At 38.6% G+C, this 22,611-nt stretch overlaps 1 protein-coding gene across 1 annotated transcript in view; it reads left to right on the top strand.

Annotated features, from left to right (window-relative positions):
- Positions 1 to 22,611, top strand: part of BCKDHB (branched chain keto acid dehydrogenase E1 subunit beta) — a 131,073-nt gene that overhangs the window by 7,041 nt on the left and 101,421 nt on the right. Inside the window, exons 4-6 of the mRNA XM_084260994.1 lie at positions 17,112 to 17,245; positions 17,867 to 18,022; positions 19,936 to 20,044. Coding sequence (XP_084117120.1) covers positions 17,112 to 17,245; positions 17,867 to 18,022; positions 19,936 to 20,044 — 399 coding nt within the window. The remainder of the gene's footprint in view (positions 1 to 17,111; positions 17,246 to 17,866; positions 18,023 to 19,935; positions 20,045 to 22,611) is intronic.

Raw genomic sequence — 22,611 nt, 5'->3', positions numbered from 1 at the left:
TGTTGAGGAAGTCTAAAGAACTACTTACACAATGTTGGTGACTATGACAAGCAAAAGACATAACACATTAGCCTCCTAGCTAGAATCAAATCTATTTTATGTGAATAGCAACAAAGAGTTTTAATGAGATTTTTGGGGAAAATATGGCATGACTTTGGGAGTATTTGAAAAGAACTCCTTTAAAGAATGAGAGGCAACGTGAGAAATTGTGGAAGTACTTATGTGAATATTGACCAAGGGCTAATGAAAGTGGTATTGCCACTTGATCAAAAAGGGTATTGACCTCTTCATGGAGACTAAGAGGATAGAAAGGAAAAACTAAATAGTGCTCTTGTTTCACCTGACTGTAGAAGAAAATGGGTAGGTAAATAAAGTGCTGGTGAGATCAGATTAACAAGGTAGGAATCTATCTCTTCACATTGATTCAAACCATTGCAAAGATTGTATTTGCTAGAGAGTAAGTGCATTACCTGGGAGAGAAGGATAAATTTGAAAAGCTTTTTGCTGTTTTCCTCCTTAAAAAACAGGTTTGTCTTACAAATTCATTATAGGAAGATCTTCCCAACATCCGTTTGTCTCACAGATTCTGAGATCTAGGTCTAGGTAAGAAGTGAACTGAAGGTGTGTTCTGCCATTTGACAGTGTCAATAGGAAGGACACAGACACCAACAAAAAGCTTATTTTGCTGTCTATTTCAAGGCAATACAAACATAAGGTTAATGCATTTAGTTAAAACAATAAGCTTATTACACTGTAGTTTTAAGCAGCAATGGTAATAAGCAGAGTAATACACCTAATCATTAGTGTACAGGAAAATGTCATAGTGATTAAGAAAGATACATCACCAATTGCTCTAATACTTTACCACCACCCAGATCTGCAGTTGCTGGGGAGCCTTGGTTGCAGTGAGGATTTGGAGAGTCTGTATCGGTACTTGGGAAGTCCTAAGCAGTGCATCCATTCGTAGGTGAGGTCTCCAGAGTTGCTACAAGAAGGTCCACCCAGTTGAATGAACATCTTTCAGAACTTCAGGTGTGGAATCCCTGTTGGATTCTGCCCAAAGTCTGGCCAGGGCTCAAGGAGGAATCCAAGGGAGTATCTCTACCCATGTTAGCTTTGACCACATATTTCTCCACAAGGACAGACGTCTGGTCTTATGGCCTTGCAGTATGCTGCCAAAGAAAGAAAACTGGTCTGCTGGTTACAATAAGCATTACAACATTGCATAAGTGACTAATAGTATGCATAGTGAATATAATGTTGGGCTGTGAGACTCATCTAGAGGTGAACTTGACAGAGAAGGGGGTGGAGAAGGCATGACAGGAAAAATAAATATGAATTCTTTGTCCTGCTGCTGAGGTGCCCGTAAGTAAATGAAGACAATATCTGAAATACAAGTTTGTACAGAAAGAGAAATCTGAAGATAAGGTGAATTTAGGAGTCATTCAACTTTAAGGCAGGAAGGTGATATAGGTAACATGGCTTCTTTCTTCACTAATAGTGAAATCCTGTAGAAAACAGGCAGTGGCTGATGAGGGAATGCGAATGTCCTGGTTCTGGCCAGGCCAGAGTTAACCTCCCCAAGCAGCCAGCCTAGGTGAGCTGAGTTAGCCCAGGCTGTTTCCACACCACCGGGTATCACTCCCCCTTAAAAGGGGCTGGTTAGGGAGGGGTACTCCTGGGTGCCTCCAGGGCAGTCTGACTGTGGCTGGGGTGTTGGGTTTGTCCGTGTGTTGTGCAGCATTTTGTTATTGTCGGGTTGGTGAGGTACTCTGTGTTATCACTGGGTGTAAGAGAAATTTATTGTGGGCTGTTACTGTTCTATGTTCATAGTGCTTTTGTCAGTAAACAGTCCTTATCCCAACGCTCTAGGGCTCTGTCTTTCTCCTCTGGGAGTGAGTGAGCTGCTCAGCCACTGGTGGGGGTGAACCACCACAGTCCTATATGAAACAAAGGGTGTATTGAAAATACAATTGCAAAGCTGAGGAGAAACAGGAAAGACTGAAAACACAAAAATTGGAGGAATTAAAAATTTCAAAAGGGATGTCGCTGTCTATCAGTGTTGGTTTAGAGATTGTATAATTTCTGGATGTAGTGCATGTTTTATGCCAAGGCTAGAGCCATGTAAAATGAGGAAGAATTCCAGACAGAATCAATGAACAGGCAACCTTGTGGATCTTACAAATACGAAGAAGATTACATACACTTACTGACTCTTCTTCCCCATTCCCATCCTCCATTTATCATCAACATAACCATGTTATGTTAGGTTGTTTCTGTATTTTCATGTAAAATATGGAGGAATTATTTTTTCCCTTCTGGAAGAAGGAGGTTGGTTGGGGTTTTTTTGATAGTTTTGTTTTTTCTCTGTAGATAATCAAAATCACTAGATGGCAGTCTATGCCCATAAATAGCTACTTTGATATAAATTGGTAGTTCCTTTTTAAGCACTTTTATAGAGGTCAAAGTCTAAATATCACCTAATATTTTAGGAGGGGGAATTTAGTATATTAATACTCAGTAATAGTACAATACAGATGATGGTTGATATCCAGACTGTTTCCGAAGTCTCTTTGGAGAGTAAAAGAAAATAATTACTTTTAGAATATATCTGTCATCAAATCTGAAACTTTTTTTTTGCCAGGGAAGCCATTTGAGCCTGACTGTAGAGTGCTGTTGTGATATAAACACAGCTAGAAGCTTATACTAGTAAGTAAGAGAAGTCAAGTTCGTTGACTTTGCAAGGAAATCTTAATTTTTTATCAGATTAATTTTTGAAATGCTACAAAGAATTTTATTTTAAAATACTTAATAAAGGAATCATGCAGACAAGTCAGTATGTGGAAGTTTCTTTTCCATGATAGCTGTGACTTAGGATAGTATGTTAGTTCCTGTACATCTTGTATCGACATTTGCATTGGGTGATTCTAGTTTTCTGGCATTACTTTGATTCTTATGATCCTTCTATTGGTGTTAGTATGTTTTGCATGAACCGAATGCTTAGAAATCTGCTGCTGTATAATTTTCTGTGCTGAAAATGAGTAGACTCCCTGAAATTTTTATGTGAAAAATTCCTGTCAGATAAGGGAAGGCGAAATAACTCTTGTACAGCTTTTTTTCCTTTGTCCCCTCCCTCTGCTCTTGCACACTGGAAAGCATATTCTTGTTTTATTTCCCCATCACCCCCTCCCAAGTTTTTGATTGTCACCATTTTGCAGAGGCTTTATACTCTAACCTGTAGTGTATGTTTATTGAAATAATGAATGTCTGCTGTTCCATAGTCCGTCTGTCTGGAGATGTTTCCTGACTTAGAGCGAAGATGTAAGCTGTGAGACTGATCGCCTGCTTCGCTGCCTACTGTATTTTTGTGGCATTGGTAATGTGTGCACAGGCTTTATTTTTCTGTTCCAAAGGAAGCATGTTATTATTTCAGTGTTTTGAAGATAGTGCTATCTGAATGAAATAGCTGTACATTTATCTTTGTTTCAAATCCATCTGCAGACTCAACGTACTTAGAATGTGAGTAGGTGCATCCTGTTGCTCTGCCTGAAGTGTGAAATACAGTTGCAGCCTTAGTGAGGGTAGGGATCAGGGGTGTTCTGACTGTTTCAAAGCTTGATACTCTGAGGATTTGGAATAGGACCAGTCCTTCCTTGCTCAGAACTCCGAGAATCCAGCAGAAGTAAGATTAGCTTGGCAGGTCTTTCCCAATAGCAGAGGGGTGCTAGAAACCAAACCCAGAAGAGCTGGAAGAACTGAATAAATTTAAAAGTTTGGAATCTTAGATAACTCAATCAAGCCCATGATTCTTGTGATCTCAAAAAGTAATGCATATTTTAAGTATTTGTTAGCAGAGACATTAATTACTAATGTGCAGGCTTTACCATATTACAGCTCTTTATAGGTCTTATTGGTTACGTGCAGATGTCTCACCGATGCACACTTTTGTATGTATGTGGATAATTATTGGAATTACTTTTGGATGCAAAAGTGAGGTTTTTTTATTTTTCAGTAGGGAATTCTTGAATAGCATAATTTTAGTTCACTTGTAACTATTTGGAAGCATGCGTAGAATGTGAATATTTGCAGGACTTTTTGTTTTAAAGATTGTCTTAGTTCCTGGAGGATCCCACAGTGGGATCTCTCACCAAGAAGTGAGTGCTTGTCCAGGGTAGAAGAAACTTCGCCTGTTTTTGGTGTGTCAGGAGTTCTGACTTTACTCTGAAAAGAGTTGACTGAGATACCAAAGTTGACCTCTGTGGAAATGCAGCAGAAGTGGTTTTGTCAGCAGTTGTTCTTTTGAAATGCTTTGGAATGAATCTGTCTTTTGCTCATATGATTGATTTGTCACTGTTTGGGATCCTCTATGTGATCACAGGGCAAACAAGAGGAAGAGAGGTTTCCTCTTTTTGGATTAATGTCCCATCACTGGTTGGAGGCTTTTTTCTCTCACGGCTTTTATTTTTGTCTGTTTGGGTTTCTTTTAGCTGTTCCATTTGGTCTCTGTTATTGCTGTCCTCCTCTCTTTATTTGTCAGTGCTCACAGAGATGTGCTGTCCACAGCAGCTTATGGTGTTCTCATACAAAGTCAATTGGAGCAAAATGCTTTTCATAAGGTTTGTGTATAACATTGCTAGTATGTTCTGGAGTGATGTTTGCTCCTTTGGTAGCAGTGTGGTGTCAACTGTAAGGCTGGGGTATGCTTTAGTCCCCAAGTCCTTTCTGTTGTACTGCTGTGCAGCCAGTAATTGCTTCTTCTCTGGATGGACACTTAATAAAATGAAATTCAGTAAGAATAACGTTGTGTCACTCCTATATGCAGGATAAACCAAAGTTAATCTCAGATCATTTCCTTTCAGGTAATTCTGATTGACATACATGGCTAGAGGCATTCATACATGCAAACAGTAGTAAATCAGGAATAAGCAGCTTTTTTTTTTTTCCCTTCCTTACTCATTTTTCATAGCTAAAATAGATTTCTTCACAGGGTGTAGAATACATAAGTATGCACATGTAACTTAAAATTTAGTTCTTTTCTTTCTTTATTCAGTTCAGTCATATAGGCTTATTTTATAAATAGTCCTTCCTAGTTATTATTTTGATGCAGCTAGAAGCATAAATAAGGTCTGTAGGACTTATTAATAGAAAAAAAAGGCAAAATGGATGGGGAAAAGATTGTAACCAGCAATTAGTTTCTGTTCAGTCAGTCCTGGATATTTACTTGTGAATTGGAAAATCAAGAGAAGAATTAACACTTGTATTGAATACTGTGAGGGTGCGGGGGGGGTTTGAATCAGTTTTTCCCTTGTGGAAAACTTGAAAAACATCAAAAAGCAGTGACTGAGCTACATATGAAACCACAGTTCTAGCAAGAAAATAACATCCTTATGTCAGGATGACCTAGCCACATTTGCAATCAGCTGGATGCTTTAAAAATGCTTTTATTTATCACTTCCATATTTGTTTTCCCCTACTTTCTGCCTGCCTTACAGACTTAGATCTCTGAAGCACAGGATATGTTTTGGGACCGATCATCTGGCAAAGGCTGTCCTTCGCCTTCGGTGGTGGAGATTCCCTGGCTTCCCTACACACACGGTCCCAATGCAGGATTATTCTTACAGTTTAAAGTTTTTCTCATATTGATCAATTTTCCTTGGCCCTGATTACTGCAACTGAAGGATGTGGGCCATCCAAAACTGGATACGTTACTCTGGGTCTTACAGAGCAAAACCTGGTTGCTTACAGCTTTGTGTTGATACATCTCATGATAATGCTAGCTTGTCTTACAATGTTTCAGTCATTTGTTTATAGTCCTGTAAAATAATTCAGAAGTTTTGGTTTATTTGGCCAGGAGATGGCTGTACCTCCTAACCATGCCTCCCTGAAGCTACTAGGGGCTGGTTATTACTTCAACAGGTGGGGAGTGGTTCTGGGGTTTTTCTGTGAGGTTTTAAAATCAATAACCGCAGGGTCTTTTGCATGCTTTAAGAGCATAGCAATATGCTGTTATACAAAGGAGTAAAGCAGCCTAAAGTAGCATAAGAAATAAGTGTTTGGGGCTTATTGTATGAACAGATAGAGAACGTTAGCTTGATGCTTCAGCAGGAGACTGAGAGCTTCTTGAAGCCCTGCGCTTCCTCTATTCTGTAGGTGCTGGTCCTCCCTAATGTGTTGCATGTGGTAGGGTGAAGCAGTTCTGAATTTTTGATATGTGGAACGTCAGATGAGGTGGAACAAATGAATAGTTGTTATGTGTAGACTGAGTAAAACCAAAGTGGTCTGGAGTTTGGTTATCCTTGTTTCTTTGTGTATGGATTTAAGCGGAGAATTCTGCAGCTTGCTTGCCTGGTTCTTCCAGAGCAGTTTGGCAAGATCTGAATTTTGTTCTGATTTATACAAATGTCTTGGAACAGTAACAACATGTTCCAGACTCATTACACAATAGTACATTTTGTTCATTTTCATCTTAAATAGCCAATTCTTTTCTTAAGATTTACAGTTAGGAAAAAAGAGAAGTTATTTGAGAACTTGATACGATGTAGTATGTCCTTTTATACTGTTTGGGGGATATTGGTGTAAATCCGTCTCTGTCAGAGTTAAATAGAATTTATTTTAGTTTTGTTTATTTTTTTAAATTGTTCTTGTAGTATGCCTGGTGTGAAAAGAATATTTTATTTGTTTGGGACTTACTAATATTTATGTTTTTTCTTTTTATATAATTTGTAATCCCGTTTGAAGGAAAGATAAAGCATGTGGAGTGCGGAGCTTAAGGAAGCTGTTCTAATGCATTTTTAAAAATATTTCAAGATATATTGCTGGGCAAAAAAGTGTGTGCTACTCAACTTTATATAAAAGGAATCTTGCACTTCAGAAAATACTTGCAGTGATACATTTAGAAGTAATCTTATGGTGCTGTAGAGTCAAGGAGGATGAAACCTTATGGATTAAAGACACACGACTGAATTGAGGAGTAAAACTTGTATTTGTCGTCTGTATTAATACCAGTTCTGCAGGCACAGTTTGTGTACTTCTAGTTGTCAGTCTTTATGCCTTTACTGTTTCTTGGGTGGAATTTAGTGATTCTGAATTTCCTTGGTTACCTCTGGTCCATTTGTGTTTGGCAAGTGGGACTGATTTAGTACATCCGCTGTTTTTTCTGCCTCTGAGATTGGTGATAAGAGTGTGGTAGTTAACACCTCTTCAGTGTAAGAAGGTGGTGCAGACTTTATTACAGGGAATAACACACTAAGAGTTTTCTTGGAAGTAATTTGCTAGAAGCCTAGCAGGGTCAGAAAAGGTCAAGCCTACCACCCCAGTCCTGCCAGGTGTCTAAGCTTTGCAGCGGAAGCACTTTGAGGAGGGGCAGGTTAATTTACCTTGAATCAGAGCCATCTTTGAGTGACCAGGCTGATTTAATGATTTTATACTAGTCATTTGTTACAAAAAGTCTCTTTTCTTTTTAATTTGTAGAAACATTAAATCCTGGCAAGGAGTTTATCACACTTGTATGAAAGCACCGAGCACAGATTGATTTATTGATTTTCCCCACCCCGGCCCCCAGTGAACATGCTTTCCATTATCAAGGGACAAGCATGGCTAAAATTGAGATTCATAAGGTGGTTTTTGTTACTGCAGGCTACTGGTCATTCTGCACTTTGTTCTTGAGTATTTCTATAGCAGCATTAAATCCTTGCTTTTGTTTTGAGAATAGTCACTTCACGATTTAGGATAGATTCAGCGTTTTTTCAAATTTACTCTAAAGTATTTCTGGATCACTGATACTGAAGAGTGTGGGAGAGAGTGCCTTATATTTGTTAGAGTCTTCCTTGTTCCTTGGTTTGTCATCTAGATAGTATACCCAATCTATTAAAGCAGAATTTTTATTAACATGTTGTAATACTTAGGTTTGGTAATTGTGATGTATATTTCTGTTAGATCTCTTGTCATGTCATGTAATGCTGCATATAGTCTGAAAAGGCATGGAACTGACCTAAACCTCTTAAATAAAGCTGGTATATTGCCCCTTGGATGTACCCACATATAAATGTTTGGTAGATGTCAATTCTAGGGCGTATTTTTGCAAGTGAGCAATCTGTCATCTGGTATAGCTTTGCACATCGAACTTTATAGTCAGTTACGCTTTTCTGAAAGTGTGCTTCTCACACAACAAATTTTTTTGTGGCTGAGCAAGGAATGTTATTAATCATAGCTGGAGGAACACTTGGATGCCTTGGTGCAGTTAGGCATCATGCTTTTTTTCTTTAGGCTGATACAACTGGGTGTATGAGCCAGATGATCAGAAGGAATTCAATGTGGAGTAGGCAACCTGCATAGTCATCAGTAAAAAGAAATTCTGGTGAGCACATCTGCTGCTGTGATGTGAGCTGCTTATTGAATATTTTTCTAACAGTGTGGAGCTGAATCAGTGCTATTTTATCAATGTCATGAAATGCTTCCATCAGCAGGACAGGTAGGGATGTAGAAAGTTTGGACAGTCAGCATATAACCCTGCTTGGGGAGTTAATGAATCATGGAATAAGGGCCAGAAGGAAGAGACCTCGAAGGTCATCTGGTCAGCACCGATACTCAACATGGGTTTATTTTGAGTTACCAACGTTATGTTGAGTACCAACTTGTTTGTGGTCTTTTCCTGAATATGCCCAAGAAAGGAGCTTGTACATCATCTCTGGGCAGCTTGTTCCAGCATTTGACTGCTGTCATTCTGAGGTTTCTTCCCTTTTTTTTGCATCATTCTTCCACCTATCACTGTGTATCTGAAAAGAAGCTTATCTTTCCCCCTTGCCTATGCTACTTTCTTGTCTGCTTTTTCCTGGATCCCCTCTTATCCAGAGAGCTATATGCCTGACAATTGAGTAAATGCTTAATATTATGTTCATGCTGTGAACAACTTTAAGATTTTTATTAAGCCTTGCTGAAAAGAACCTTTACTTTCCTTCCAAACCTGCAGTTCAGTGAATGCACAGATCGCTTGTGGATATTGTAGATAACTGAGGAGGTCACTCCCCATCCATCGTAATGTTTTCTTTGTACTCCAGCAGTTCTTCTGACTCTGATATTGTTCTTGAGAGTGAGGATAAAATGAAAATGCAATAAACATGCTTTTCTCCTAAGGGAATCTTGAGGGGACAGGAGGTGAAAGTGCTGTTTGGATCTATGGAGCTCTTGGAAGAAAAACGTACTGTCTTGAGTAAGAGAATGACGTGTTGAGAACGCTTTGAGCTAGAACTGCTAGTTCAAATATTCATGTCTATTCAAATATATGAATGCCTTGGAATTAGTAACTGGGGAAGACTTAAAAGGAAAACTTACCCTTCAGCTGTTTTTAATTTCCAAATTACTTGAAGTACTCTTCTGAAGTGTTGGCTATGTCAGTAGAATAAATGATAAACCTGTGAGGAATTCCTGCCCTTACCAGTTACCTGTCAGAACAGGTATCCTTTTCTTTGGGCAACTGGTAGTGAATAGTGATTCAGAAGGATACTTCTTTTGTGCAAGTGTTCTACTCCCCTCCCCTCCCCCCCCCCCAAACTGAGCTTAATTAAGACTCCTGTAGACAAGTGAAACTGGGCAAGGAAAACTTACCTTGCATTTGACCTCTATAAAACGCTTCACTGGAATAGGAAGTTGAGCCCTTTGTTGCAGGGTGGCTTGTGATATTGGATTTTGTAGCAGCCAGAGAGGAAGCAGCTAATTTATTGTTTACAAATCTCCATTCTGACCCTATTCTTGGTCACTCACGTATTTCTGGATTACCTTTTTTTGACTGGTTCACGTATCTTGTTGCTATAATGTGACTTTTTGGAAGATCTAAGGAGAAAGTGATGGCAAACTGCCATGGAAATAGTTTCTGATTAATCAAAATTAGAATGAAATTTTCATTGAAAGTAACTAAATGTTAAACTCCTTTCAAAAGCATAGGCTGCCTGTACACAATGATTTTTTGTGTGTGCAGGTACATGTCTCTCCTATAACAGACCCAATTTAGTGCACTTGACTTAAGACTTTAAATGGATTTGAACAGTGGCTGAGACCTGGCTGCTTAGCCCTGTAGTTGGCTAAGCTATGCCAGAGGTATGACCGAGTCCTTAAGCCTGCCATGAAAGTCTGTGTGCACACAACTGTTCTCAGCTTAGGCTGTGCCACTTTTGTAGGATACAAAATTGGAGAACAGGAGAGGAGGAAAGCTTAATTATAAGCTATTTGAATAGGAGATGCTTTTTCACTTAATGTAATTACATTTTGCCTGTTAGGTAGGTGAAATGATTTATTGGGCAGCTCTGGAAAAAGTGGCTTTTCAAATTGCACGGCATGTCAGTGTGCAAGGATGCAAGATTGAGAGGTAAACCCTCTCTGCATCCATGAAACAGAAGCCCTGCTTTGTACAAGTAGATTTGAAGTTTGCATATTCAGCTGGAAACTGATGAGTTTTTCCCAGTATTCACTGTAGAGGAACAGTGCCCCTTGCACACCCTCTTTTAAAGATGAAGAACTGTGCCTGGGATATCATTAGAGGAAGTGGTAGAACAACCTGATTAAAATGAGTAAGAAATTACTAAACTGTTTTGTGTTTAGCCGGGAGCTCTAAAAGAGCTGAGTATGAATTTACCTGCCCCCTTGCATCATATAAGAGAAATGGAAGATGACAATTTTAAAACAGGGTTTAAAAGGGATTGTGGAACCAATAAAGACTGAATGCTGGATAAATTGTGTTAAATTATCTTAAGGAGTAGAATTACTAGACTTACATCACTGTACACCTATGGAAGATCCTAGATATTCTAGGATTAGAACAGGTCTTTAAAGGCAGGAATGATTTGAAACCAGCCATTTTTATTTGAATTTTTTACACAAATTCCCCAGTGAATAGTGAAGAAGTTAATCTGGGTGGATACCTAATCTAATGGATGTCTTAAATTGAAGTTAATGATATCATGGAGACAAATAAAATGCTTTCTGGATATATTGTTACTACTACTGCTACTCACGACTGACATCTTTTAAGATGCAGGGTTTTTTTAATGCAATGGATGTAAAAGTATTTTAAAACTGAACCCTAACATCCTCCTTTGACTAAATCACAAGCATTACTCCTTGAAACACTCAGATTATCCAACGTAGGCTCTTACACAGTGATGTGAAATTACTCTGAGTTGGAGTATCTCAATAGGCTATTCGATCTTCTTTGAATATCTCATTTTTTTAAGTTAAGACAGGAACATGTTTCATTGTGGATACTGAAATGCTTTTTTTTTCCTGAAGGCTTGGAACAAATAAAGATGAAGCAGGCCAAAACATTAATGCACAATAATCGACTACACGTGTCTGTAAACATGTTCTGTTAGGTTGCTATGAAACTTTTTATTCTTGGAGGATGAGAAGATGACTGTAATACTACCTTAAAGCTGTTGCCCCTTAGACAGGCGGTCAGTAGTAATTTGAATGTTTTGGTGTACATTGCTTTTTGCTCTGACAATCACAAAGATCAATCATTTTTGTTTTATTGAAGTAAAATGAGATGAGGGGAGGATGAAGTAATTGTTCAAAATTGCTTTTAATCAGATACTGCTTTTTTTCTTCATCTTTCTATCTTTTCAGATTTACCTTGTTAGGCAAAGCTTCTAGTGTATTTATGCACTTGCTTAACATGCCTCTAATCTTCTTCCTGAGTTACTGGGATGGAGAGACGAGAAGAATCATCCCTTTTCGTTTTCCCCACACAGCTGTGTTTGACACATTGCTTCCCTCACTGCTTGGAGAAGGGCACCAACCTGTTCAGATGGCTGAAACTAGGGATGTTTATAAAGCCGGGCAGGTTAATTGAAACAGGCACCAGCATAACATCTCTCTTCAAAGGCTGACGCACCTGGTTTCAGACACAGGAGAGGTAACTGCTTTCATCTGGAGCGAGGAGTCAGCGTGGCGGAATTCTGCGCTGGCTTGTTCTGAGCTGGGTGGCTGACGCAAGTAGCAGCAGAGGAGTACGTGTTAGGAAACGCTTCTTCACTGGTACGGAAATGAAGTGTGGAAAGATAAAGCATCGCTGGGCTATTTGTCTGCTCGAGTCAGATTTCGGCTGAGTGAACGGTTTGTGAAGGATGATGTCAATGGCTGTTTATCAAAAATCAACTTCCTTTTCACTTTTTTCCAAAATACGAAATACAGTAGATAAATATACATAGGCATCTATATTTTTGGTGTTTAAATAATTGATATTTTAGTAGTGATTTTCATATGGTATAAATAGTGATAGAAAGTTAAAGCCATGCCATACAATTTTTAGTGTTCAGTTAAATAAATAAATTTGCTTTCTCCTAATGATATTTTTGTCTTGAAAGGCTCAGGTTTTTCTTAACACAACCTCCCCACCCCCAAACCAACAACCAAAGCTTGTTTTGCCATCAAATGAATAGTAAAGTGCTTTAGGTTTTGATTATAAAAAGGGATCAGTATTACTGTTAAAATCAAAACCATTCCTCAGTAATGAATCTCATTCAAGGACAATTACCCAGCTCTTTTTTCACTGTTTTAAGCCATAGTACTTCAGGATTATGCCTTTAATTCTCACAGTCCAAATTACGTGCTTCAAGCTAATCATGTTATAACTGTCACGTTGTATTTCACTTTTGCTTTTATTGATTCTCACTTCATTTATTTCCTCATACTCCATTGACAGCAGCATGCTGCCTCTAATTTAATATCTCAGTAGTATTTCAGCAGTTTTGTTTGGTTGTCTCTTATATTCTGAATCATAAAAGGACAAGCTGGTGTGGTGAATCCAATATGCTTTTAACTTCATTCGCCTATCATGAATTGATGTTGAATTGTTAATTTTTAAGTTTCTATAAGTCCAGAGTTCATTTTACAGGATTGTTCAAATACATTTCAATTTTTGTGCGAGGATATAAAATTATAAATTAATGTGAGGGAATTTCAGTCCATTCTGGAAAAATCTAGCTATTAAAGAATAAGGTTAAGCTTAGTATGATCTGAATTCTGGGCACTTCTCAACAATCTTTTCCTTTATTCTGCTCAGACATTAGTCTCTTATGTAAGCTACATGTGTTTTAAACTAGATTTAACTGCATTTTGGTAAATCAGTAGGTGTTACAAGAGAAATTCACATTGAGAAAGCCAATTGAATATTTTGCTTTAAATAGAATCACAGAATGGTTTGGGTTGGAAGGCACCTCAAACATCATCTAGTTTTGTCCCCTGCCATGTAGGAGGGACACCTGCCTCTAGACCGGGTTGCCCAAAGTCTCATCCAAGCTGCCCTTGAACACTGCCAGGGAGGGGGCAGCCACAGCTTCTCTGGGCAGCCTGTGACAGTGTCTCACCACCCTTACAGGGAAGAATTTCTTCCTTATATCTAACCTAAACCTACCCCCCTTCATCTTAAAACCATTACCCCTCATCCTATCACTATAAGCCCTTGGAAACTCCCTCTCCAGCCTTCCTCTAGGCCCTCTTCAGATACTGGAAGATTTTCTATAAGGTCTCCCCAGAACCATCTTTCCTCCAGGCTCAAAAAGCCCAACTCTCTCAGCGCATCCCCACAGGAGAGGTGCTCCAGCCCTCTGATCATCCTTGTGTCCCTCCTCACTCCAACAACTTCATGTCTGTCTTATACTGAGGACCCCAGATCTGGATGTAGTACTCCAGGTGGGATCTCATCAGAGCAGAGGAGCAGAATCACCTCCTTTGATGCTTCTTTTAATGCAGCCCAGGACATTGTTGGCTTTCAGGGCTGTGAGCACACATTGCTGGCTCACGTTGAGCTTCTCATCCAGCAATGCCCCCATGCCTTCCTCCTCAGGGCTGCTCTCAATCCATTGTTCACCCAGCCTGTAGTTGTGCTTGGAACCTTGCACTTGGCCTTGTTGAACTTTGAGGTTTGCATTTGCCCAACTCACCAGCCTGTCAAGATCCCTTCAGATGGCATCCCTTCCCTACACTGATGATAATGCTGTGTTTTAAAACTTGCTGTGAATTTAACTCTCCTGCCCTGCCTAGTGTCTTCTATAATCTTATTTTCCCAGCATTTTCTTTGCTGATCATGTCCTATATCAAACTTTCATGTAAGCAAATGAAATGACATATATTTATCTGCCAAAAGACTTTTAAGAAGTAGGAAGGTATAGTATACCTTGACAATAATTTATTTTTAGTTTATTAAAATGTAAGATGTTTTAAATTAAAAATGTAAGTGCATCACTGGAAGAGAAAGGAAATAAGTTCACAGCACCCTCACTTGTGGGAAGGAGCAGTTTGTGAACTGCTTATAGTTTTGCAGGTGGATATGGGTACAGGGTCAGTTCTTATGATTGCTTCTGAAGCACATCTTCCTTACCTTCAAAGATGGTTGTGAGGCCTGGGGCAACTACACATTTGCATAGGTGGTTTGTGTTCCCCTTTCCTTTGATCAGGATGCCTGTCAGCAAAGGATGTGAGCCAGAGGATGCTGTATAGCTTGGGAACAGAAATTAAATCCATTGTTCAGGAATGAGAAAAACTTGCACAATATAAACTTTCTAGATTCAGAAATAATCTTGTGTTCATCTTGTTACGGAATTCTTTCATCTTTCTGTGGTATTTTTTTCCTTCTCCATCCTATGGATTAGTTTACAGATGTATTTACTAAATAGCTGTGAAAGCCAAAGTGTCTTATTCTGCATGGGAGAAGCATCGTGCTGATGTGACTGTTATCTTCCCATGTTGTCAGCTCTCAAGGGAAGAGATCGTTCCTGCGTAAAGCTTTCTGAGCTGAGTTTTGTTAATTCTTGGCAGTAGAGCCAAGACACAATTGATGTCTCTCAGAAGTGAGTATAATTTAATTACAAGGACAATATAAAACAAGTTACATCTTCTATAACTATCTTCCCCGGTTCTGGGTTTCCCAGAACATCCTGTCTTTGTGTTGTTTGAAATGAAAATCGTTCAGAGCTGGGGCTGTGTTTGTGTAGTGACATTGCCAGACACGTTGGTAGTACTAGGAATGAAAGAACAGAAATATGCAGTCTGGTGGAGTTACTGCAGCATGCTGGTAAAATAAATGCCCAGCAAGAATAAATAGCAGCGCTACAAAGTTACTGCCAATCTCACTTCCTCTGCTATTTTTAGTTGGGATGACTTTTGAGCGCAGTACCCGCAGAGATTACTATTTTTCTTCCAGGAGATAACAAAAAAAGTACAGATGATCCACATCTGGCAATTACTGAGATCATACCTTGGAAATGAGAGCTAGCAGGTTTTTCTACTTGTAAACTATTGTCTGATCTGGAAGGCTCTTCGCTGTGATTCAGAGTTCATCAGTACATCCAGACAACAAAACCCCACTTTCTTTCAAAAGCTGTGCAGTAATTTTGTTGATCTGGAATGATAATTTTAATTACTAAGCTAGCTGTGATAGCAGTTTTATCTTCAGCAGCAATAGGAGGACTTCTAGGTCATAAGAATTTAAAAAAGTTCTTGGAAATCTATTTCCATACAAGAAGCAACCTGGTGTAGGTCTGTCTTAAAGTACTGTGAGTCACATGGGGTTTTGTTTCAAACACTGACTTATAAGAAAGGAGTAGAAGTCATAGAAGTTTGGAATGACTAATTTGAGAAAATAGTCTTTTTGAGGGGAAGCACCATGTTTAAGGTGCTTGGAAACATTTCTTCTGTGTTTTATGTCCTTCAGTCATGGTAGCTCTTTGGCCTGGGGTTGGCTTGTGTAGCCTCACTAACACCACCAACATTGTAGTATCTTTTGATAGCATGTTTTTTAATTTTTTCTTGATCATGTTTCTGGTGGAGGAACAAAGGAGGAAGGCAAATGGAAAGCCAAAAACTCATTACTGATACATATATAAAAATCCCCTAAAAACTCTAAAGCAACCTAAATCTTTACTTATAAAACTTGGACAGAGTGAAAGCAGTGAGAGTGGGTGATGCGTAGAGATGAAAGATCTGTACTTAAAAGATTTTAAAATGTGCCTTAAGTATATTGTAAATACAGCTGTTGGGTAATATTTCTGCCTTTATCCCCCTTTTGTTAGCTTCCTTTTCTCTAGTTCATTAACTTACACTATTGAAATCAGGAGTCTTCATAGTAACAACTTTCCTCATTATTAATTGATTTGTTTCATCTTTCTTTTATTAGTTATATATTTAGTGGTAATTTATTTATAATTTAATTTATTTCATAGCCACTGGTGTGCACCGTGCTTTTTTCCATCCGGTTTGAAGTTTTGGCATATCCATGCATGATGCACTCCAACAGAAGCCTGCTGTCTATTTCCCAGTGCTCTGAAAGGAAAATTTAATAGCATAACTAGGGTCTCCTGTTGATCTGCTGAGGGAGTACAGTGCTGCTGGCAAATGCTGTCACCATGTCTTAGAAAGGATAGCGTAATGGTGTTTCATCTTCCTCCCCATCCTCATCTTTAATTTCATGAACTGAATAATTTTGATTTCGTCTATTACTTGATGCATATTTGGAATCTGAAATTAATGTGGCACACAAATATTTCAGGGATAAAGTGACATTTTTCTGCTCCCACAGGGAAGACACAAGCCCCAAAATACCTGATTTCCAATCTTGTGCCTCCAACAGCTGGAGAAGCTTTTTTCGCTTGCCTTGGTGACAAACTTAGGCAACGTGGCCTTACTTTATGGAAGATGGCTAGAAGGACTGGGCACTGTTTACAGGCAGTAGGGAGGGAAAGACAGTAAGATGCTTCCATAGATCCATCTGCCTTTCTGTATGGACTGTTTTTAATGCTTGTGAGTATTCTTTACTTCTCCCACTTAAGCAGGAGGCATATGCATGCTTCTCTATATGCATCAGAACAAATTACTTGCCTTGAGCAATTAGCATTATAAGTTACAGAAACTGTTCTTACCTTGCCTTTTGTTTCTTCTTGTCCCCCTCCAAACTGTTACAGATTAAATGGACATTTATTGTTGCCACACCTAAAAAAGTCTGTCTAAAGAACCGTATGCTTAATTTGCAGGTGAATATTTCTGAAGCTGAGTTTCACACTTTGAGCTGATGTTTTAAAAGGATTGAGGTTTTTAGTTGCTTGGGTTTTTTTTGTTTTTAATAGGTAAAGACAGAGTTTTCAACACCCCCTTGTGTGAACAAGGAATTGTTGGCTTTGGTATTGGAGCTGCTGTTGCGGGGGCTACAGCCATTGCAGAAATTCAGTTTGCTGATTACATTTTCCCAGCGTTCGATCAGGTCAGTACTAATGAGCTTGAGATAAATTCAAGCAAAATATTGGGGCTGTTCAAATCACTTTTCTGTTAGCCTTAAGACTTGGTTTGAATATGCAATGTTTGCAAATATATCCCTAGCTCTATTACTAATATTTATGTGTGCTTTAAGTAAACAGAAAGGTTCTAAGAGCAGTTTGAAGGCTCATTAAATAATGGAAATTAGAGATGTGGTTTTAAGCAAATGTCTCTTTGGTTTTGGTTTTGTGGCTCTTTGCTTCAGCAGCCTTGAATTCCTCAGCTGCATCTTCCCAACATCATCTCTCACTTCTCAGTGTTGCTGCAGCCAGCCATGTGTCTGCAGGACAAGCTAGAGATTTGAACTGAGTAGTTTGACTGTGGGAATGGGGAAGCAACTGGATTATAAGGCTACGGCTGAGGTCTAGGTATCAAATGTGAACACACTACATTTTCCAAGGCAAATGAGGCAATAAGGGATTCCTCAGCTTTTAATTTGGTCTTCTGAATCCCCGCCCCCTCCTCCCAGTGCAAGTAATGTAGACATATCTTATGTATTATACAGGCTTAATGGTGCATTAAAAAAGGTGTTGGATTGAATATTACTTTTGTATATAAATCTCCCCAGATTGTTAACGAAGCAGCAAAGTATCGTTACCGCTCTGGAGATTTGTTTAACTGTGGAAACCTCACCATCAGAGCACCCTGGGGCTGTGTGGGTCATGGTGCACTATATCACTCTCAAAGTCCAGAAGCTTTTTTTGCTCACTGTCCAGGAATAAAGGTACAGTAACTTTTATTTTATGAAGTCCATGGTTCTATCTTTTGTCTACTGTTATGAGGGTGTATTTCTTAATGGATCAGACTGTCTTCTGAAAATACTGTATCACACTCTCCATTGCATTGTAAGACTGCTCCAGAATGTTTGCCAACAAGGCTGGAAGCTTTCTTTTAATTTCCAGCCTAAATTTGTTCTTCACTAACTAGTATATTTAACTTACCTGTCCTTCATCTTCCTTTTCATGTACTAAGAGAACAATTGCTTTCCCTTTATTCTTTGTTCTATTAGCTAGACTAAACAAATCAAACTGTCAAAGAGATGTCAACAATTTCTGAAGCTCCAGCTTTGGTGTCTGTTTCATTCATTTTCTTTTGAAACAGTTGATACAGTCAAGAAGTATTCAAGCTGAGTTTTGAGCAGTGACTTTTGCAATAGCACTAACACTTCCCTGGCTATATTACTATGCTTTTTTTAGGGCTGTACTGTATAGTGTCCTAGTCATCATTTGAGCAGATAATAACTTCAGATATTAATTTCTACTGCTGAGTTCTAACTTTATAACAGAAGTGTGGTCCTTAAATGTGTATGACATATCGGTATATCTTTTTCGGTTTGTTTTTGTCAGTCACATCCTGAGTGTGAAATAGGTCTTTTTTGGTATCATCCCCTGTAGTGGTAGCCACTCTCAGCTTCTGAATAGTTTTCATTACTTTGTTCTGACTTAACATCGTAAATGATTAAGGTAAATAAAGTCTGTCCTATAAATGATCCCCAAGGACCTGCTCTAGTAACATCCATCAGATGGGTAATTTCCCATGTGTCTGTTAGCTAATGCTTTGGTAAAAGCTGCTCCCTTGTTTAGAAAAATCACTTATCAAGTTAATTTGATGTGATAGCGGTTTTTGTTTTGGTTTTTTTGTCTTTGTTATTACATTTATAAAATTAAATGTTCTTACACTCAAAACATATTTTGAAGCCTTGGAAACCCCTGGAAGGCAGTAAGTTAGCAGGTCTGTAATTGAAAAGATTTATTTATTTTTTTTAAAGAAGTGTTACAACTAATGTTTTCAGTCAGACGGGCCATTTCTAGCTTCACAGCTATACAAACATCTTCTAGTAGACTTCATGCTGCATGTGCCAGCTCTTTGAGATCTCTGTGATGTATATTACCTGGTCATTCTGATTTGAGGGAATTGAGCTCTCAGGTTCTATTTAACTTAAACTGCAGTAATGTGATAACTCTCTGTTCATAATAAACATTCTCTTGGGTGATCTAAAATTAACTCTTTTGTTGGCAAATAAATTACACTTTTTTCCTTCCAAGTATTCAGATTATATCTGGAAGCCTTGTTTAGTTTTCTCTCTGCTTGTGGTATTTTTTCCAAAGTGAATAAATTTCAGGCTTCACCCATAAGCAAAGGAAGTCAACTTTAAATAGCTATTTCCTTTTTTAGTCTTCAAAACTTACTGCACTAAGTCTGAATACTTTTCCAGGCCTGCTCTTGATGAACCTTTACCCAAACAACTGAGGATCACTCAGCTGATTTTTTTTTTTTTGGTCATACATCTACATTAATATTACAAAACTAAAATTTGAATATTTTTCTTTTAAACCTGGCTGTTTTTTTTGTTTCCTCTACCTCAGAATGTTATTGTTAACATGTTTGTTCTACTGTATTGGAGTGGAGTTCACTAGTATTTAAGTAATTATGTATGGGGGGAACTGTTCAAGCCCCAGGAAATTCAAAATTTGGCTTGCATGTTAGTAACAGACCACTGATGTTAATTCACTTTTTAAGAACTGCTCAATCTGTACGTAGTTTTATTTAGAGTAAGTAATTGATTGATTTTTAATATTGGGAAAGCTTGTAGCAGAATTGCAGTTTAAATAAACTGATTTAAAAATATTTTTACAGATTGTTATTCCAAGGAGTCCTCTTCAGGCCAAAGGACTGCTGCTGTCATGCATAGAGGACAAAAATCCGTGCATATTCTTCGAACCTAAAATACTTTACAGAGCTGCAGGTAAAGATTCCTATGCTGCATTTTCCAAGAAAGCAACACCTTTTTTTTCTTTCCCCCTCCCCACATATATGTTGATGGTCACAGCTAAAACAGTACTGTCCCAGAAGTCTTGGTTTCTCTAGCTATGCTTGAGGGTTGTTTTCTTAGAGGAATTGTGTAAAACTGAATAGTATCTGTAAGTGGCTGCAAAGACAAATAAATGTTTATAGTCTGATTTCATGCTCAGTTAACTTTGCAATCATAGAATCACTTGGGTTGGAAGAGACCTTCAAGATCGAGTCTAACCGCAGTCTAACCCTGTCTAGCCCACCTCTAGACCATGTCCTCAAGCACAACATCTACATGGCTTTTAAATACCTCCAGGGATGGTGACTCTATCACTTCCCTGGGCAGCCTGTTCCAATACTCAACTATCCTATCGGTAAAGAAATATCTTCTGATATCTAACTTAAATTTCCCCTGGTATGATTTGAAACCATTTCCTCTCATCCTATCACTTGTTGCCTGAGAGAGACTGACCCCTGCCTCTCTACACCCTCCTTGCAAGTAGTTGTAGAGAGCAGTAAGGTTTCCCATCAGCCTCCTTTTCTTCAGACTGAAAAATCCCACTTCCTTAGCTGCTCCTTATAGGATCTGTAATTCAAACCATTCAGCAGCTTCGATGCCCTTCTTTGGACACACTCTGGGATCTCAGTGTCCTTTAGTGAGGGGCCCAAAACTGGACACAGTACTTGAGATGCGGCCTCACCAGAGCTGAGTATAATGGAACAATCACTTCCCTACTCCTGCTGGTCACACTATTCCTGACAAGCCAGGATACTGTTGGCCGCCTTGGCCACCTGGGCACACTGACAACTCATATTCAGCCGGCTGTCAAGTAGCATCCTCAGGTCCTTCTTCTCCAGGGAGCTCTCCAGTCACTCTGCCCCAAGTCCATCAGTTTTGTTGGTAAATGTATCCTTTTCCTAGAGAAGAGAACCAAAGAATAACAAGGAGAAGATATAGAAAGTAGACATCAAAGCTGCCAAAACAATAGCAGAGTAACTCAGGAACAAATAGGATATTTACTGGGAAAACTCATTATTTGCTTTTTTGTTTTCAAAAAAGACCCAAATTCCTCTTAGCAATGTATTTTTAAAAGAGCAACTATTTTTAGCATGGTGTAGTGTGATGTACCCAAAGGGTGTTGCATTCCCGAAGTTCTGTGTGTTTTGAGAGCTTCCTGAAATTCAGCAATAAAGAGCTCTGAACCTTCATTTAGATGTAGCAGTTTGGAAAATGGACCTGAGTGCTAGACTTCTGTTAAACAAAGGAAAAAAGGTTTAGAATGCCTGTGTCTTTTAAAACAACCCTTTCTTTCCTTTTTCCCCCCAGTATTTACAAGTCAGAAAAACAGACTTTACTAAAATGCTTGCTTTCATAGTGGAATGCGTGGCTGTGCATCAATATCACACAGCTTTTGAGAACATAGGGAGTTTTTGTGTCTGAGAAAATGACTGGTAAAGCAATTGCAGTATCATCTTGTGAATATAGATCAGTCTTGTGATTGAAATAGTGGGAAAAAATGTGCTGAAGTAGTGGTTACTCTGGTTTATGTGCTGGTCAATAACCAGCCACAGTGTCGGTAGTTTCTGCAAGACACTGATTTCCTCCTATATTGCAATAGCCTGATTTTCACAGATGTTACTCTATGTTTTTTTCTTAAAATTTCTAAGAACATCAGTTTAGCTATCTAGGCTGAAGTGTATAGTACGTTTGTATCAACATCTGGAAGGGATGATTGTGACAGGTAACTTGTTTTTAGACAATTTTGAGTCAACTTTTTCTTATTTCTACAATATAAAGCAGGAATGTTTTGTTATTTATAAGGGTTTTGATGTTCCTTTTATTCCCATTGAAAACCTTTCCCTCTGGTGTTATTAGTTCATCTTCTTAATTGTTTAGCTGTCCTTTGTGACTTGAGTCAACTTGAAGAGAGGTGTCTGGGAGTTTCTTCTAGAAAATTTAACTTTTTTTTAAAAAGATCTTTTTTAAAAAATATATTCTTTTGCTGCTGGTTGTGGTCAGGGTTTCTTGTGATTCCACCATAGAAATGAAGTGCCCTTGTGAATTCAGAAATGGACCAGGGTCATCATGATTGTTCATTTGGTCCAGAGGCAGCAGTGATAAGACAGTAACCTGATAAACAACATGATAAATGGTGGAAAGAAGGAATTTAAAAATGCAACGGAGTTGTGTTTTAACATCTCATATGGGTGTTTTGATTCCAGCAGGAGAAAGAAGATAGTACAGATTCAGAGATGTGCTTACACACTCGTCTTGAATTTTATATGTATTTCTTGCCTTCTTTCCATTAGTGTCTCAAAATGCTGCAGGGTCTTCTTAAGGCTGGAAGGATGTAGGCTTCCCAAAAAGAAAGCATCATTATGGTATCAGGTACCATTTGTTGCTTTATTTATCTCTATCTTTTGGAGGGGTGTTGCAGTTTTGTGAGGCTGTGCTGCTGAGACGGTTTTTGTAAGCAGCAGTTACAGTTTTGTGCCAGCCTAAACTATAAACAACGAGCA

Source organism: Gallinula chloropus (genome assembly GCF_964237585.1).
Source record: "Gallinula chloropus genome assembly, chromosome: 3".
NCBI lineage: Eukaryota > Metazoa > Chordata > Aves > Gruiformes > Rallidae > Gallinula > Gallinula chloropus.
Note: the sequence above shows the minus strand (reverse complement) of the source record. Positions and strands in the feature narration are given on the sequence as shown.